Source organism: Odocoileus virginianus, chromosome 9 (assembly GCF_023699985.2).
Source record: "Odocoileus virginianus isolate 20LAN1187 ecotype Illinois chromosome 9, Ovbor_1.2, whole genome shotgun sequence".
Classification (NCBI taxonomy): domain Eukaryota; kingdom Metazoa; phylum Chordata; class Mammalia; order Artiodactyla; family Cervidae; genus Odocoileus; species Odocoileus virginianus.
In genome coordinates, this window is record NC_069682.1 from 60,006,345 (window position 1) to 60,026,173 (window position 19,829).

Consider the following 19,829-nt stretch of genomic DNA (forward strand, 5'->3'; position numbering starts at 1 on the left):
ATTATTTATTTAGCTTCCTCCCCCTCCCACAGGGCTGCCCCTCGGGCCCCCTCCTCCAGTTCCATCTCTTTGGACCCTGCCTCCGGAGCTGTTCTTTTGGCCTCTGCGACCCGCACCCAGAGCCACTCCTCGGCTCGCGTCCCGAGGCTGGTCCGGAGCCGGCGGCCCCGCGGGTCCCGCCTGGGTGCTGCCCCCGCGCCCCTGGCCGCCCCCCGCCGGGGCGGGGCGCGCGGAGGCGGGGGCGCGCTGGCGGCCGAGGCGGCGGCGGCGGCGGAGACAGGCGGGCCGGGCGCGTGTCCGCGGCGCGGTGACTCGGCGGCTCCGCAGCGGCTGCAGCGGGAGGACCCGGCCGGAGCCGCCGCCGCCGCCGCCATCGCAGCCGGGCGGCCGGGCCCCGCCGCCGGGATGCCGAAGAGCCGGGGCGGCCGCGCCGCGCCGGGGCCGCCGCCGCCGCTGGGCCTGGCCCCGCGCTGCAGCCGCTGGCGGGCCCCGGGGCGGCTGCTGCTGCTGCTGCCCGCGCTCTGCTGCCTCCCGGGCACCGCGCGGGCGGCGGCGGCGGCGGCGGCGGCGGGGGCCGGGGACCGGGCGGCGCGGGCGGCCGAGGCGGAGGCGCCCTTCGCCGGGCAGGTGGGGCTGGCGCGCCGGGCCGGGCTGCGGGCTCGGGGCTTCCGGGCAGGGCGGGGGGCGGCGCCGGGGCCGGGGGGCGCGGAGGTGGCGCCCCGGGGGTCGGCGCCTGGGGTCCGGGCTAGCGACCCAGGGCGGGGGCCGGGGAGGGCCGCGCAGGCCCGCGGGGCCCGGAGCCTCTTCAGCACCGCGGACAGGGGCAGCGGGCGGGGGCGGAGCGGGAAGGGTCGGGATTGTTGTGGCGGCGGTGGGGTGTGTGGCCTGCATGACTATGTGTGAGGGAAACCGTACAACGCCTGGGAGTAAATAGTAAGCGCAGCCAGTCTGTTGTGGGTTGGGAGAAGAAGCCGAGGATGTTCGAGCTGGAGACGGGAAGATTGGGGGGAGGGGGGGTGGCGGGGGACCGTGGAAGGACTCGATCACTGTCTTCCTATCTGAAGGGCTGTCACGTGGAGGAAGGATAGACTTGCTCTGCGTGGCCCCACAGTATAGAACTAGGGCCCACAGGGGCGGGGGTAAGGGTTGCAAGAAGGCAGGTTTCGCTCAATACAGGAGCAAGTTTGTAACAATCGGAGCTGCTCAACCAGCTTGGGAGGCGATGAGCTGCTCATCACAGACATGTGCAAGCAAAAGCTCCAGGAAGGGATTGGATGGATGCATGCATAATACCTGCATGGATACAAGCATAATAATAACAATCATGCCAGCTAGCGTTTACTGTGCACTCACTATGTGCCAGGCCTGGTGCTAAGTTTTATGAGAATTATCTCGTTTAAGCCTCGAAACTATGAGACAATTTCATTTTACAGATGAGGATATAGACCTGGAGAACTAAGTAACTTGCCCAAGGTCACACAGCTAGTGAGTGATGAAGTTGGAATTCTAACCTAGGCAGGCTGACTCTAGCCTTCACATATTTAACCATGATATTATCCTGTGTCACACAAGTCGGGGCAGGGGCATTGGACTAGGTAATTTCTTTGGTCTCTTCAAACCTATAGCAATTCTGATAAGTGATGTTGAGACAGTGGGTTTGGGGGTGGGGTGGGGTGGGGTGGGCTGTTTGTTTTTTGATGAAGAATACCAGAGTAATTGCCTCACTTATCATAAGAGATGGAGTGTGTTTGTTGAAGCAGTCTGTTCAGAAGAATCTGCCAGAATAAGGATTCTTAACTGGGCATAGGGAGTCTGAAATCTTGTATAAAACTGTGTTTGCATGTGCAAATGTGTTTTTCTTGGAGAGAATCCCTAGATTTCTTCAGACTGTCAAAGGGGTATATGATTCCCCCAGATCAAAGTGTGTAGAAAGTCTCTAGTCTTGCTGGTAGTTTTCTTCCAAAGGCCTTATAATTGCTGTTGACTTTGAGTGAAAACTTTCCTTAGCCTGTTTGTGTTTTCAGCTTTATTTCATCTCAAAGTGATGCATTTCATGAGTTTATACCCTATAAAAAGTAGAGTTCCTTTAGTCTTCCCTGGTGCACAGGGTAAGATGGAAAGACCCCAACCTGGGATTTAGGAGGCCTGGGCTTTTAATCCTACCATGGTTTCTGTGACCTTGGCCATTTTCTTCCTGAACTTTACCACCTCTAATACAAAAAGAGAGGGGCTTCCCCGGTGGCTCAGCGGTAAGGAATCTGCCTGCAACGTAAGAGAGGTGGCAGGAGCCGAGGGTTTGATCCCTGGATCAGGAAGATCCCCTGGAGAAGGAAATGACAACCCACTCCAGTATTCTTACCTGGAAAAGCCCAATGACAGAGGAGCCTGGTGGGCTACAGTCCATCGGGCTACAAAGAGTCAGACATGACTTAGCAACTCAACAACAACAGTACAAAGAGATGGGGGTAAATGATCACAACTTTGAAACCTTTTTATTCCTGTGATATTTCAAGCATTAAGAGCAAACTCTTTCGTTGAAAATGTTAGGATCTGAAGAGAGAGTAGTGCTACCTACTCCTTGTTTTTATCAGTTTTATAAAGGCTTTGATTATTCCACCTCACTTAGCCTTTGTTTTTTCATACTTAAGTTTCCCCCTTACAATAGATCACCTCTAGAATAGCCACATTCATTCTCTGAGTCATTTTAGTTGCCCTTTTCTGGCTATCCTTGGGCCATAACTTTCAATAGATGTCAACCTGACCATTGTCCCCAGATATGGGAACTTCTCATCTTATACAATAGAGAATGATTTCCTCTTTGGTTTTTAGGTCCCTTCCCACTTCTGTGCATCATTTTGCCAGCCTCCTGACCCCAACATATTAGGACACTGCCTTTAGGAGACAATCTGCAGCAGCTCCCTGATCCCCTTCCTGGGCCAAAACTGATAGCCTGGAACACAACACCCTATCCGTGGATTATTCTTACCAGAGCACACTGTTACCTTACATTTCCCCAGGGTGACGTTTATCTGCCATTTTGCATCCCACTCAGTACCTTCCTTCAGCACACGCTCTCTCTCTCTCTCCTTTGGCAGAGCATGCCCCTACCTGAAAGGGCTTAATACGATCTGCAGTCCTGAAATTTTCACTTTGCTCTACTTCCTCTGGATCACTTATAAAAAATTTAAATCAGACAAGCCCTGGCATGGTCTCTTGGGGCCCCCTGCATTTTTAATCTCCCTTCATTTAGAGACGTGACCAGCTCCATCTATTTATTTGTATCCACCTGTTTATTTCTTGCCTTCTATTCTACTGTTGTTTCTTTTCTTCTACTGTTTTCTATCTCTCTCTGAGTTCTCAGGCCTTGGTTTAAAAAAAAATCACCCTCAATTTCACAATGACTCCATTTTCCGTTTCTAATATATCATCCAAAACTTTCTGTAAGATAATTATATCCACTGCTTCTCTGAATAATTTGCACACTATTATCCTCTCGCTGAATCCGAGTGGATCACGTGATTGAGACCTTATAGAAATATTGTTGTTTTTCAGCCAGCACATAACATTGATTAGTCCTCTCTCAGACTTTTAAGGTTTCTGGAGTCTGATTTCTCCCTGCCTCCTCACTAGAAGCTGCCTTTCCCCCTGTTCATCCATACACATCCTTACTCCAAACAAGCTCATCTCTCCTCTATCCTAAGACAAGCTACCTGTGTTTCCCTGGACATTTACACATGCTGTTTACATCTGTACCTCCCCGCATCTGTCTGCCTCCTTTCTTAAAGTTCCAGTTTAAGTTCTGCTCTCTAGGAAACTCTCCCTGACTTCTCTAGGCATTTTCTTCTCTTTTCTCAGAGGAGCACTTTGAGGCAGCTCCAGACAGTTTGTCATTAAAAAAAAAAAAAAAAAAAAAAAAATCTAAGCATCATTTAGGGGGAAAAAAAGTTGTGTTCTTAGGCAGGACCTTCCCCAGCCAAAGCATTTTGTGTTTTTATTTACTAATTTTACCTGCTCACCACCACCACCCCACTTTATGCATAGTCCCCAACTCTTGATTCTCATTGTTGGTGTTTTGTTTGTTAGCATGGATCATTTTAAAAGTCTGTATTGAATTTGTTACAATATTGCTTCTGTCTTATGTTTTGGTGTTTTGACAGCAAGGCTTGTGGGATCTTAGTTCCCCAGTCAGGGGTGGAAGCTGCACCCTATGCACTAGAAGGTGAAGTCTTAGCCACTGGACCACCAGGGAAATCCCTCAGTGCTCGTTGTTAATTACTCAGTAAGCAACCCGTGATTCTACTCTTTAAACTTTATGCCAAAGAGTTACATGTACCTGAAACGGACACTCATGAGCCTGTGGTCTCAGGATGCCTTCTAAAATCTTCTTAGGGATAAGACTCATTGCCTCCCTATCCTTCCTTCAATGAAATTAGTGTTACTCCTCTTGACAGTGGTCCTATGATGATACCCTTGAGTTCTTTCACAACTCTTTAGGTAGGCTGTCTTCTAGTGGTAGTAGCATACAACAGAGAGGAATTAAGAGGTGACCATGACCTTAGAGATCACCAAGAAAGCACACAGCAGTACTTAGCAGGTATTTCTTGAATTGCTGTAAGTTGCCCAAGGTCACTAAGCCTGAACTAGAACTTTTCCTTGGTCTCCTGACTTCTTAGTTGAAAGCAATTTCACTATCCTTGGCTTTTATTTCATATTTCCAATCTTTTATCACCAAAAGACAAAGCCCCCTCCCCCACCACCAAATTCATTCAATCTGTTTTCTCCTTTGCTTTCTTGAGTCTTTCTTTTATATTTTGCACTTTGGGTGGTCCCACTGATTCTCTAACTGGCTTCCTGCATTTGGTTTATTTAAAACATCTCTTTCTCTTGTTATTAGCTGAGTGCCCCACAAATAGATTTTTGGCCCTCCTAACTTCTAATTTAATTCTGAGGAAGGTTGCTATAGGCAGAAAGGGGTAAACCAATCACCACTGGCCACATGAGCACAGAAAGTGACTCCAGGTCCCAGTGAATGGATTCCTGCTCTCTCGACTGGTTTTGAGAGTCTGCTCTGGGCAGATGAAGAAAGTTCTTCAATTTGCACTTGCAGTCAGGAAAAGCTAGAGCCCTGAGTGAGTCTAAGGTGTATATGTATGTGTGCATGCTCAGTCATGTCTGATTCTTTGTGACCCCATGGAGTATAGTCCACCAGGCTCCTCTGTCCATGGAATTTTCCAGGCAAGAATACAGCAGTAGGTTGCCATTTCCTCCTCCAGGGGATCTCCCCGACCCAGGGATTGAACTCATGTCTCCTGCATCTTCTATATTCGCAGAATACCACCTAGCCACCTAAGTCTTGGGATGGGAAGCACTAACAAATTCCCAAGCCAAAAATTTATCTCAATGTGATTATGCCCTCCAATATATCTTCATTCTTGTCTGAAAAAATAACTTCTCAGGGATTTCCCTGGTGGTCCAGTGGCCAGGACTCCATTCTTCCCCTGCAGAGGGCACAGGTTCGATCCCTGGTTGGGAAATTAAGATCCAGCTTGCCACTCAGTGCAGCCAAAAATTAAATAAATAAATAGAAAGTGTCACTCTTTCCCTAAAAGCAGCTATTCAAAAAATGTTTTTCACCATGAGGAAGTTCTTCCTTTTGCCTAACTTGAGTCTAATCTGCTGTATCTTTCATTCATTTTCTCTTATTATGGCTGTGTTTTTTCCTGTCACTTTACCAGCCTCATATCTTACAGTGCTTTGCACTTTCCAGATGCTTCCATGCATGTGGCCCCATTTGATCCTGGCAACAGCACCATGAGGTAGACAGGGACGATATCATCCTCATTCTATAGAGGGGCAAATGGAGACTCAGAGAGATGTGACTTACCCACATGTTGTCCAGGGACCCATGTGGAACTAATAAACAATAAAGCAAGGACCCAAAACAGGGTTTTCTGTCCCAGGTCTGAGTGTTTTCCCCTCTATACTAAACTGTCCTATTCTGGAATATTGTAATAACCTTTAGCCATTCCAGTCATTGAAGGAGATAGTTTTAGAGCAAATAAAAGTAAATTATAGTAGCACCATAGAGGTTAATCTTAGAGATAAATCTAGCTTTATGATATGGTAGAGTTTAGACTCAAAACCAGAGGAACCAATTCTTAATAAGACTGCAGCCAATGACACCTAGCACAGTGTCTGCCTGGCACATTCTAGATACTTGAGAAATATTTTAACATTGATTATATTATCTGTGTCCCCCACCAACTTTTTTTTTTAATATTTGTATATTTATGGCTGCATCAGGTCTTAATTGAGGCAGGCAGGCTCAGTATTTGAGGCGTGCAGACCTAATTGTGCTTTAGCACGTGAGATCTTAGTTTCCTCACCAGGGATCAAACCTGAGTCCCCTGCATTGGAAGGTGAATTCTTAACCACTGGAGTCCTCCCGACCAACTTCTTTTAATAGTGGTTGGAATGGTACAGATGAACCTATTTGCAGGGTAAGAACAGAAACGCAGACATAGAGAACAGACTTGTGTCCATTGTAGGGGAAGGAGAGGGTGGGACAAGTGGGAAAAGTAGCATTGACATATATACACTACCATGTGTAAAATAAAGAGCTACTGGGAAGGAGCTGGATGGCATAGGGCACTCAGCTGGGTCTCTGTGATGACCTGGAAGGGTGGGAGGCTCAAGAGGGAGAAGATATATGTAACATAGAGCTGATTTACTTTGTTGTGCAGTAAAAACTAACACAGCATTGTAAAGCAATTATACTTCAATTAAAAAACGAATTTTTTAAAAAGTAAAAAAAAAATTGTGGTTGGCATGCAAAAGTCAGTACCTTTTTTGAAGAAGGATGACTGTGTGCTAGAAGTTTAAACAAGGTCTGGGCAAGCACCAAAATGGGAGATGTGGTTGAGGAGGTCAGGGAGTGTTCTAGGAAGAAGGTTGTATCAAAGATGAAACTTTGAGGGAGAACAAGGACAAAGAATGGTGAGTGGGGCTGTCCACAGAGAGAGAAAACATGAACCAAGGCTCCACCCAAGTGCAGGGCATATTTAGGAAATGGTAGAGAATTTGATGTGCCTGAGGCCGTGACTTATTGCTGTTTCCAGTGAGAATGTTTGAGAAAAGTCTGGAAAGGGAGGCTAAGAGCAGATTGTGAAATTGGCTTTTGTCCAAAGGCTGAGGGGAGTCATAAAAGGTTTCTGAGCAGAGAAGTGACCTGCTCAGAGCCTCAGAGCCGTGTTGAGTGGGTGGAGGTACCCAGGCCAAGTTGTGCTGGGTGCTGGCCCCTGCTGGGGCTCTTTCAGCTTTCTTAGCACAACCCAGGTCTGTGTTCCTGTCCTAGTGTGTGGATAAAAGCTGTGTACCCCAGCGCTGGCCTCCCCCAACGGAATGATTCTGGAACAAATCCTTCGGTTTCACTGGACCTCAGGATTGCTTTTGTTCAAGTTCTTCCCTGGTGTTTCTTCATCATTACTTTATGCATTCATTTTTTTAAAAAATATATGTTTATTTATTTATCTGACTGTACTGGATCTTAGTTGCGGCACATGGGATCTTCAATCTTCATTGGGGCATGCAGAATCTTTAGTTGTGACATTGTAGGGTCTAGTTCCCTGACCAGGGATCAAACCCTGCATTGGGAGTGAGGCGTCTTAGCCACTGGACCACCAGAGAAGTCTCATGCATTCATTTTAATGGGCAATTTGGAACTAGGCTTTGATGATCTATAGGATAACAGCAAAGCCATGTATAAAAAAGATAATATTTTCTCAAAGATCAGACACATTATAACAAACAAGGTAGAGAAAACAAGGCATGGTTATTAACAACTTTGTTAGCAATAATAATTTTAAAACACTTCCGTACCACAAGCACTCACATGCACACCATTCCCTGTGCTCCAAAAGCAATGGACCAGAAACAGGTATCCTTCCCTTCATCTTCCCCTCGCCCACCTCAGGAGAACCAGCAGCCAGCCTAGCACCTCCACCTCCTGGACCAATCATCCCTGTAACTGCTTCTCTCCACCACCACTGCCTCCACTTTAAACTTCCATCCTGTCTCGTCTGGCTTCCAGAAACTTCCCACCTGATCAGCCTCTCTTGCCTACTTCTAATCCTTCTTCCTGTGGCAGCCAGAGTGACCTTTTAAAAATAAATCTACACAGGGGCCAGTTATATCTGAAGCAAATATGGCAAAGCCAAGATTTAACAAAGCCAATAGGTGATTATCCAAGGCTTTAAAAAAAAAAGCTATTTTTATGCCTTTCTGAATGCTTGCAATATTTAATTAAAAAAATTTTTAAACAAGAACATCTGATATGTGACTTCCACTTTCACTTTGCTAAAAATAGTTTTTAAGGTAAAGGCTAAACTAATATTGCTGTACTACAGCCAGTTCTCTTAATTCTTATTATGAAAAAATTTCAAACACACATTGAAAGTATAACAAACAGTATCATGAAGCCCCTTGTACTCAGCACCAGGCCTCTGAGGCCCTAAATCTCCAAATCCTCCTCAGCTCTCTGCTCCCTTTTATACCAGCTTCTCAGTAACCTCCCTGAGACGTCAGGCTTCCATGGTGGCACAGACGGTAAAGAATCTACCTGCAGTGCAGGAGACCTGGGTTCAATCCCTGGGTCCGGAAGATCCCCTGGAGAAGGAAAGGGCAACCCACTCCAGTATTCTTGCTTGGGAAATCCCATGGACAGAGGAGCTCATGGGGTCGCAAAGAGTTGAACACAACTGAGTGACTAACAGTCTTCAGTAACTAACTTCCAGCTATCCTGGCCTTCTTTCTCTTTTCCTAATATGCAGGCTTCTTCCCATTCAGGAATTCAATAAGATATTCTTTTCCAGGAGTGCTCATTCTTTGACCTTCACCTTCACCTCTTTCGCTCATATACAGGTCTCAGCTGAGATGATACATCCTCCAGGAGGTCAAGATCTCCTGTCACATACCTACATTTTTTAAAATTTTATTTATTTGACCATGCCAGGTCTTACTTGTGGCAATGAGGGATCTTTGATCTTTGTTGCTGTATGTGGGATCTTTAGTTGTGGCATGTGGGATCTAGTTCCCTGACCAGGGATTGAACCTGGGCCCCCTGCATTGGGAGCACAGAGTCTTAGCCATTGGACCACCAGGGAAGTCCCGTGTCACGGGCTGTCTTTCCCAACACCTTCTCCTTTTCCCTCATTCTATTTATCACCATTGGAATGAAGCATTTCATCTCTGCATGTCTACCTCCCTCTCCAGTAAGCTCCATGAATAAGAGTTCAGTGGGACTGACAGGCATGGAGACCACTGTTTATGATGAACTATGAAAGATGCTGTAAGCGACGGGTGTACACGGGACCACACAGGTGGTGGTGATGGTGATCTAGTCACTAAGTTATGACTGACTCTTGGGACCCCATGGACTGTAGCCCACCAGGCTCCTCTGACCATGGGATTTCCCAGGCAAGAATACTGGAGTAGGTTGCCAAGCAGGGATCGAACCCAGGTCTCCTGCATTGCAGGCAGATTCTTTATCAACTGAGCTACCAAGGAAGTTCTGAAGCACAGAGGAAATCCATTTAACCCTGGATAGTCCTCCCGGGTGAAGTGGCATTCAGGTTGCCTTTCTAAGGATACCTAATAGATCATCAGGGCGTGGCTAGTATCCATGTAGGAAAGGCCTTCTAGGGAGAGGGAGTGAAAACAGACACAGAGGAAGGAACTTGCAGGCTGTGTTCGGGCAACGCAGGTAGGTCAGCAGCTTGAGGCGGGGGCCCGTGGGGTGGGCAGTAGAAGGGTGGGGCATGCAAGTCAGAGGCTAAGGCTAGAAAGGTGCACTGGCATCAGACTGTGAGGCTTGTGAGTGCTGGGCTGAGCAGCTCGGACTTTAAGACTGGCAGTGAGGAACCAGAGGATCTGCTCCACGCTCAATCTAATTAAGCTAAAGTAATAGAACTTTATATAATTACTTAGAGGTTATCTACTTCAGCCGTCTGTGTTTCAGCTAAGAAACTAAGGCCTGACCACAGTCTTTGTCTACCCTCTTCCCTTGTCTAAACTCATCAATAAGTCAAACCCAAGAGGACAGAAAACATGGCACTGGAAAGGACAAGGGAGACAAGGGCCCTCGCTTCTCAGAGAGTGAATGAGCGCATGGCTACACTCCTGGCCTTGGAAGGAGGCCTGCCCAGAACTGGGAAACTCAGACATCCCAGGGCTGACCCAAAACCCCAAATGTGCCACCTCCCTGGGCAGGGCGACTGTCTGGCTTGTGGTGGCCTCCTGGGAGTGGGCCAAGGACACTGTGCAGAGTGCCAGGGAATTCCCGCTAGTGCACTTACCACCCACTCAAGAGATGGTGGCAGCCAAGAGGCAATGCTGCGCCATTAAGGTGTTTGTCAAGAAGCTAAGTTGGGCGTTGTGGGCGATCCTGAGAGCCCTTTTTAGACTGGCTGTAAGTGGAGGAAAAAAACAACACAGCGTTTGGAGGCAAACCAGAGCTAGTGTGGAGGGTGTAGCATGGCAGCGGGAACGCTCCTGGGAGGAGGGCCACCAGGCTCCAATTTCAGCAACTCCACCAACTTGCTCTGTGATTTTGGATAAGTCATTTCTCCCTCAGTTGAATTTTTCTCTCCTGCAAAATAAGCATGTTAAATTAGACAATCTTTAAGTTATTTATTGATGACTGAATTTTCTAGATAAACTACATGGTTAAGCCCTCAAGTCTGAAGTTTGAAAATATCAGTATTAACTCAGATGGGTTCTTTTCAACAGTGAGAGACTTTATTTTGGGGGGCTCCAAAATCACTGCAGATGGTGACTGCAGCGATGAAATTAAAAGACGCTTGCTCCTTGGAAGAAAAGCTATGTCCAACCTAGACAGCATATTTAAAAGCAGAGACATTACTTGGCCAACAAAGGTCCATCTAGTCAAGGCTATGGTTTTTCCAGTAGTCATGTATGAATGTGAGAGTTGGGCCATAAAGAAGGCTGAGCACTGAAGAATTGATGCTTTTGAACTGTGGTGTTGGAGAAGACTCTTGAGAGTCGATTGGACAGGAAGGAGATCCAACCAGTCCATCCTAAAGGAAATCAGTCCTGAATATTCATTGGAAGGACTGATGCTGAAGCTGAAACTCCAATACTTTGGCCACCTGATGCAAAGAACTGACTCATTAGAAAAGACCCTGATGTTGGGAGAGATTGAAGGTGGGAGGAGAAGGGGACAACAGAGAATGAGATGGTTGGATGGCGTCACTGACTCGTTGGATATGAATTTGAGCAGGCTTCGGGAGTTGGTGATGGACAGGGAAGCCTGGCGTGCTGCAGTGCATGGCGTCACAAAGAGTCAGACACAACTGAGCAACTAAACTGAACTGAACAGATGGGTTCAGTGGCAAGGCTGGGACCTCCGTAGTGTGGGCAGAGAAAGAAGCAGGATTTTGGTGGGACAGGAGTTGCAGAGAACTGCCACAGTGATGAGGCTAACCTCTGAGGAGTCACCAAAGAGACACAGTGATTCGGTCCAGCAGCAACGACCAAAGGTGATAGTCCATGTATTACTGGAGAGGGTGGGAGCAAAAATACACAGTAACATTGAGAGAATGCTTCCTGTGTGCTGGGACCTGCTAAATGCTTTTTTGTTGTTCAGTCACTAAGTCATGTCCAAGTCATTGCAACCCCATGAAGGCAGCACAACAGGCTTCCCTGTCCTTCAAGAAACCTAAGATCTTGAGAAAAAGATTCAGGTCCTGGCAATCTCAGTTTAGGACCTGAGGGCCAGGCAGGGAAACTGAGACCAAAACCCACTTGTAAGGACTGAGCTAACATAGCAATGAAAAGGAAAGGAAGATCTTAGTGCACGCTTGATAGCAGTCTGCAACAACTCAGTGCAGTCTCAGTGTTGGGGTTGTAGCTGCTGATGAACTGTTTGCAGATGTCAGGGCTGTTAGGGAGATAGGCAGGTGAAGGACCCAGGAATGAGAACAGAGTTGAGGCACAGAAGGCAGGGACTGGCTCTTGAGCCAACTTTAATAGAAGGCTTTCCAAAATGGCAATGTGCTTCCTGTCCTAGTAGATCAGAGATGATACTGAACATAACATATTCATTCTTCACAGCACAAAGTCGTCACTCCCAGCCGTCCTTACTGCAGTGGCTCTCAAACTCAAGTAGGCAACAGAGTCACCTTAGGTTCTCGCTTTAAAAAAAAAAATTTATTTATTTTTGGTTGTGCTGGGTCTTCTTTGCTGCATGTAACCTTTCTCTAGTTGCCATGAGCAGGCTTCTCATTGCAGTAGCTTCTCTTGTTGTGGAGCACGAGCTCAACAGCTCGGGTTCAGTAGTTGTAGCACACAGGATTAGTCTCTCTATGGCATATGAGATCCTCCCAGACCAGGGATCGAACCCGTGTCCCCTGCATTGGCAGGCAGATTCTTAACCATTGGACTACCAGCAAAGTCCCAGTGCTCATATTTTAAAAATGCAGATTCCCAGTTCCCAGCTTCAGAGGGTCTGATTTTGTAAGTCTAAGTTCGCATTTGGTAACATGTATTTTTAACAAGCTCCTTAGATGATGCGATGCTGACAGACCATGATGTGCAAAGACTGTCCAGTGAGGGAACACACCCTCAGTGCTTAGGGCTGCAGCAGTAGAATGAAGGGTTTGGAATTGTCACCTATCAGGAAAATAACAGCCATTATTATTGCTATCTTTTACTGAGCACTTCATACCATGTATTAATTATTTAATCTTCACAACCACTCCATGGGGCACATGCTAAGAACATGATGGAGATGGAGCTTGACGTGAGCAGTAAAGAGGCTGAATAATTTGCCAAAGGTCATGTAACGAGTAAATCAGAGAATTAGGATTTGACCCCAGTGCCTTGTGTCTTCAGGATGTACACCCTTAACCATAACCCTAAACCTCCTCTCCACCTGCCTCGCTCTGCACCTCTCACCACACCCCACCAGAAGCCTGTTCATGTTTACCTCCTCATGTAAGGAAAGCAGCTCTCCTTCTGAGTCCCATTCTAGGAGGCTGTTGACTGAATGCTTACTGCTTTCCTTAAAATGAAGAATTTAGGGTTGAAAGAAGCAGTAGAGAATATTCCAGAATATTCTATATAAGAATCCCTTTATAACAGTTCTTAACATGGACAATTTTGCCCACCCTTGAGGGAACTCTGGCCAATGGAGACATTTCTGGTTGTCACAGCTGGTGGGGGGGGGGGGGGTGGGCTGCTGCTAGCATCTCATTGTAAAAGCTAGGGTTGCTGCTAAACGTCCTACAATGTACAGGACAACCCCCCAACAGCAGAATTATCTGGCCCAAAATATCAATACTGCAGGAGTTGAGAAACTCTGTTCTATAGCAAATTCTGACCAGAGATCATTCATCCTCACCCTGAGCACTTCAACTTGTTTTCATCTAATACATAGGTGTCTCTGCTGGCCCCATGCTAGGTGTGGGGATACCGTAGTGAAGAAGACAGATTATGGCCCCTGCCCCTGGGCACTGTGTAGTCTAGGAGAGGAGACAAGCAATTCCACTGCAACACCATGTGATAAGAACTGTGATAAGGAAGACACTTGTTCCTTGGAAGAAAAGCTATGACCAACCTAGACAGCATATTAAAAAGCAGAGACATTACTTTGCTGACAAAGGTCCATCTAGTCAAGGCCATGGTTTTTCCATTAGTCATGTATGAAAGTGAGAGTTGGACCATAAAGAAGGCTGAGTACTGAAGAATTGATGCTTTTGAACTGTGGTGCTGGAGAAGACTCTTGAGAGTCCCTTGGACTGCAAGGAGATCCAACTAGTCAAGAAAGGAAATCATTCTTGAATATTCATTGGAAGGATGGATGCTGAAGCTTCAATACTTTGGCCACCTGATGTGAAGAGCTGACTGATTTGAAAAAGACCCTGATGCTGGGAAAGATTGAAGGCAGGAGGAGAAGGGGACGACAGAGAACGAGATGGTTGGATGGCATCACTGACTCAATGGACATGAGTTTGAGTAAGCTCTGGGAGATGGTAAAGGACAGGGAGGCCTGGTGTGCTGCAGTCCATGGGGTTGCAAATGACTGAGCGACTGAACAACAAGAGGACTTCCAGTGGTCCAGTGGTTAAGAATCTGCCTGCCAATGCAGGAGACATGTGTTTGATCCCCATCCAGGAAGATGCCACATGTCTTGGGGCAACTAAGCCCGTGCACCATATGTACTAAGCCCGCACCCTAGAGCCTGTGCTCCACTACAAGGGAAGCCACCACAATGAGAGGCCTGCACACCACAACTAGAGAGTAGCCCCTGCTTGCTGCAACTAGAGAAAGCCCATGCACAGCAACAAAGACCCAGCACAGCCAACAAATAAATAACTGAATACAATTAAAGGGGAAAAAAAAGAATTGTGAAAAGAAGGATGAACACTGACCAGGGATATAGGTGGAACTCCTGAGTTAAGGGTTTAAGGAAGGCTTCCCCGAAGAAAGAAGAGTGTGATCTAGATAGAAGGAACTATGTATGTCAGAATCTGGAAGAGTTAGAACACAGAGTGCTAGATGGGGAGTGGTAAAAGAGGCTGCAGAGGTAGTCAGGAGCCATATCATGATGCCTCGATTTTTAAAAAAAACACTTTATTAAGGTAAAATTGACATACAAAAAGTTGCACCTATTTAAAAAAAAAGTTGCACATATTTAATGCACACAACTTAATGAGTTTAGAGATAAGTATACACCTGTGACACCATCACCACAATCTATGCCATCAACAAATCCATGACTTCCAGAAGTTTCCTCCTGCCCTCTTTATTTCTATCATCAGCATCAGCATCATCGTCATCTTCTGCTAAGAACTTAAGGGCTGCCCTTTAAGCAAGTGTTGTAAGTGTATAACACTGTACTGTTAACTATAGGCGCTATGCTGAACAGTAGGTCTCCAGGATCTAGTCATCTTGTGTAACTGACACTTTGTGCCCTTTGACTTACACCTCCCATCTCCCCCTCCCATGAAAGCTCTTGATGGGAAGCCTTCAAAGATGCCTCAGGGTATTTGCACTTTCTGTTCCCTCCTCCTGGAATTCCTTTGCCTCCTGCAGGTCCCTTGCTCTGATGTGACTTCCACAGAGACGTTCCCTGACTATTCTCTGTAAAGTAGCTGTCCCATACTCGCCATATCGTTACCCTACTTTATTTTTCATAGCACTAACTGTGATGTGGTTCATCCGCAAGACTGTAGCTAGAAAGTAAAGAGAGTGTTTTTGTTTGATGTTCTATCCCAGAGCCCAGCCCACATGCCTGGGACATGGAGGTCCTTAGTAAGTAGGTCCTCAGTAAAGACTTACTGAATCAACAGATAGATGGAAACAAATTTGATGTTTAGGAGGCAGAGCCAATAGTTCTTTGGTAAAAGACAATGTGGGCCAAGGAGAGGGAGGAAAACTGGGTCATAAGAAGCTTCTGCTTTGATGTCATAGCCTGGCATAGGAATCTAGCCAAAGGGTATTGAGCATACTGTGATCTGAGATCAGGCATTGCTCTGTAGGAGTGTGAGGTCCAGAAAGTCCTGGAAGGGGAACGGGATGCCTGACTAGTGATCTGATAGTGTGAAATGCCTGGTTTCAGGTAAAACTGAGTTTGAATCCTGCCACTTATTAGCTTTGTGGCTCTGGATAATTATTTAACCTCTCTGAACCTGTTTATTCATCTGCAGACTGGGGATCATAAATCCTACCTTACGGGGTTGTTGCAGTCTAGAGTGCCTGGTACAGTGCCAGGTATATAATAAATGTTCTAATAATAGTAATTGTTGTCATTTTGGGGCTTCCCTGGTGGCTCAGGGGTAAAGAATCTGCCTGCCAATGTAGGAGACTCAGGTTTGATCCCTGAGTCTGAAAGATCCCCTGGAGAAGGAAATGGCAACCCACTCCAGTATTCTTGCCTGGGAAATCTGATGGACAAAGGAGCCTGGTGGGTTACAGTCCATAGCAGGTCACAAAAGAGTCAGACACAGCTTAGCAACTAAAACAACAACAATGTTATCATGGTTACTATCATTATAGTACGATTTATAATTCCATAAGATGTTATAGAAAAACCCAAATGAACTTTTTGGCCAACCCAATAGAACATCTCTATTAAAAAGTAGTTTATTTTCATGAGTCTGGATGTATGTCCTGTGATCTGTGCTGATCTTAGCTTGGCTCTCTGTGCCAACGAGAATAAATCTCCTTCATCCATAGCCATTTGACTTTTTAAAGACAGCCCTATCCCCTGCAGCCCTCCCTTTTCCAGCCTAAACATCCCTCATCTTTCTTCGTGGGCTACAGTTCCTATGAATGGCTGCCTCACTTTCCTGACCACTCTTCCTCAGTCATGCTCTAGCTTGTCACTGTCAGCATCTACAGGGCTTCCGCAGTGGCTCAGCAGTAAAGAATCCACCTGCCAATGCAGGAGATACAGGAGACCCGGGTTTGATCCCTGGGCTGGGAAGATCCCCTAGAGGAGGGCATGACAACTCGAGTATTCTTGCCTGGAGAATCCCATGGATAGAGGAGCCTAGTGGTCTGCAGTCCATCAAGTTGAAAAGAGTCATATGGACACAAAAGCAGCTTAGCATGCACGCACTGTGTCTACAACCTCTAGAACTGGACTTGGACCTCCCATGCATGTTGAGGTCAATCCCTCGTTCCTGTTCCTTACATCGTCACCCTAGGTTATGACCTCAGCTGCCCCAACTCTTTGATCATGATCTTTGATTGTTTGTCATTCCAGTCCATGCTTCCCATTTTAATAAGCTTCCTGCCTGTCCCTTCTTTGTAGACTTGGCCTCTGACCTTTTTGATATTACCTCTCACCCTCTGTGTTCCTGGCCAAACACCGGATGTTAATCATTCCCCTGCTCCAGGCCTGTACAATCTGGTTTGCCCAGCCAGGAGTGAGGCTCCTGAACACCCCTAGGAGACAACCTGTCTTGGCCCATCCATCTCTCTCCTCCCCCAGAGCCATCTCTGTTTGCCAAGAGCAAACGGCAGCGCACCAGTTGAACTGCTTCTTGCCGCCTCCTTTGGCACTTCTAACCTCACCACCGCCTCTGCTGTCTGCCACTCCCTTCCCATTCCAGGCCACCTTTTTACCTCCTTGTTATTCTCCACTCTCTCCTTTGCCTGCCACTACCGCTCAACGTCTCAGCTTCCCTTCTCAGCTTAGGCTTCGCCCGAACCACAATCCCGCCTTCTGGCCAGCGGACCAATCACGTTGTGTTGCCTGTGATCACTGCATCTCCCGCTCAGCCCAGCTATTTTGGTCCCCGCTCGCACTCTGAGATCTTTCTCACTTTCCTGTGGGTTGACACCTCTTTCAGCACTTAAAGGGTGACAGACGTCGTCTTAGAGTTAGTTAACTGAGCTGTAAAGTTTAGAATTCTGACGTGGCTGGTGATGGATTAATGGATCCAGGCGTAAAAAGATGAAAGTTAGGTCATTCTGTTTAAAACTGAATGGGGCTTTTTCTTTTAGCGAATTTTATCTTTTTTTAATTGGGACTATGGAGCCTGTTGCCTCATCAAGCAAAGTCAAACCACAAAAGATGCAATTTCAGCAAATAGTTTTTTCAGCGCCGAATCGATATCATGGATTGTTCTTAGTGCTTTCGTGTGTATTACTCATTAAACCTCCCTAGATGAAATCCCTTCGTGGGCACACAGACAGCACATCCTAGACCAACTGTTAATTCGTTCATTCATTCACTCACTCTGATTATTTATTATGTCAGGCACTGTGCTAAGTACTGTAGCATATATGAAAATAAATATGGCAACCTCTGCTCCTTGGGAACCAGTCTAGTGAGGAAAACATATCAACCAACAGGTGTGGTTGGTGTGATACACTGTGGTAGTTGTGTTTAGAGCAGCAGAGAAGTAAGCACTACAGGAGGGAATGGGGTTGCCCAAGAGCTCTGCCAGGGAGAGTCTAGGAAGATTTTCCAAAGAAGGTGACATATCAGCTGGACTTTGAAGGATGAGTTTACTAGCATGCCTAAAGAGAATGGGCTCTGTGGCAGCAGGAATAGCCTGGAAGGGTCAATGGGCAGAGAGTGTTCTGGATTAGGGATGACTGCAGTGTAGAAGACTTGCTTCAACATCAGGAACTTCTGCTCAGAGAAGTCAGAGGATTGTCTGGGTCACAGAGCAGGTGAATAGTAGAGACAGGGTTAAACAGTGGACGTTGGAATTGTCTGGTCCCTAATGCATAGGATTTAGCCTTCCACCTTGTACACACGCGCACACACACACACACACACACACCAGGTCCAATCTCAATGACCCTGACTTAGAGCTGTCATTTGGCCAGCCCCTTCTGTTCCCATTTCTGCTCTTAGGCGTCTGCCCCTGAGCCCTGAGGATTGTCCCCAGCGAACCTAGGAGGGAAGCAGAATCCAGAGAAAGCATATCCATTCCAGTGTTTGTCCATGACCTAGACATTGGCCAAGGTCTGAGTACTTAGATCCTAACTCCTGACACTGCTGAGCTAGACTCTGTGACCTTCACAATGGATCTTGGTTGGCTTTGAGATGCTCCTTGCTTGAGTTCCCTAGTGGTTCAGATGGTAAATAATCTGCCTACAATGCGGGAGACCCAGGGATTGAACCTGGGATCTCCAGAAGATCCCCTAGAGAAGGGAATGGCTACCCATTCCAGTATTCTTGCCTGGAGAATCCCATGGATAGAGGAGCCTGGTGGGCTACAGTCCATGAGGTTGTAAAGAGTCAGACACAACTGACAGACTAACATTTTGCTTGAGTATCCAAAAAAGGAGCTGGGTAAACATGGTTGCCCTTTACCAACTAGGAGCTCCTTTCAATCCCCCCAAATTTTAGAAAAGAGTTTATGCCAAAAATTCTCTGTTCCCTGTCTCCTACAATATCATAGTAATGAGGATAGGAGGGGAGAAAATTGTCAAATTCCATACTAGCTTGAAGGCGGGTACTCAAAAAAATACTCTGTTGACCAGTTTGTTGGAAGCGTCTGTCCAAAGTTCCCCAGCCAGGACTTCCATGGTGATCCAGAGTGGTTAAGAATCCTCCCTCCAATGCATGGGACACAGGTTGAATCCCGGTCAGAGAAATAAGATCCCACATGTTGTGAGGCAACTAAGTCCACGTGTGACAAACCACAGAGCCCACATCTCTAAGGGAGATCTTGCGTGTCGCAACTAAGACCCAACATAGCCAAAAATAAATAAATATTTTTAAAATAAACCTTCCCCTTAGTGTTGTTTTTAATAGTTCTCTAGCTATTTCCCAGATACTGTAATTCATCCTAATTGGATTTTAAGAGAATTAACTAATGGAGTCCACAATTAAGGAGGAAATGGATTTTAGACTGGTACCACACCTCTTTTGGGAAGGGTTTGAGGCAGTTTACAGAGTGAAACAGTCTTTTTAAGTAAGATTTTTAAGGATGAAACACAACTTAGTGGTCAGAAAAATGAAAAACATAATAGCAACTTGCAAAATTTGACCAAAAGATTCCCAGCAGAAACACCAAAAAGGAAAACCACTGGGTTACCCAATATGCATACTCTGAAACCAGAAAGCATACAGAATATCCTGTAGAGACACCCTTTTCCTCAAGGTAAAGCTTGATGGAGAGTGATTGTGTTTGGTCTTAGTAAAGCTGAGTGACAGGAAGCCGTTCCAGTCAGCTGTCATCTCTCTGCACGCGGTGTCCCAAATGCTGTGAGAGAGGTGGTCAGCCCCACAGCTCGTGGAGCAAGTGGACTTAATTGTGACTGTCACACTGCCCTCCATGGCACCC

The 19,829-nt window shown here is 46.6% G+C and overlaps 1 protein-coding gene and 1 non-coding gene across 2 annotated transcripts in view; one reads left to right on the top strand and one right to left on the bottom strand.

The window, feature by feature from the left end:
* Positions 1–261: 261 nt before the first annotated feature.
* Positions 262–19,829, top strand: part of MMP24 (matrix metallopeptidase 24) — a 52,951-nt gene continuing 33,383 nt past the window's right edge. The window contains exon 1 of the mRNA XM_070472570.1: positions 262–627. Within this exon, the coding sequence (XP_070328671.1) occupies positions 406–627 (222 nt within the window). The 5' untranslated portion in view covers positions 262–405. The remainder of the gene's footprint in view (positions 628–19,829) is intronic.
* On the bottom strand, positions 9,089–9,161 carry TRNAG-CCC (transfer RNA glycine (anticodon CCC)). Its single transcript has one exon. It is a non-coding gene; the product is annotated as a tRNA-Gly (tRNA).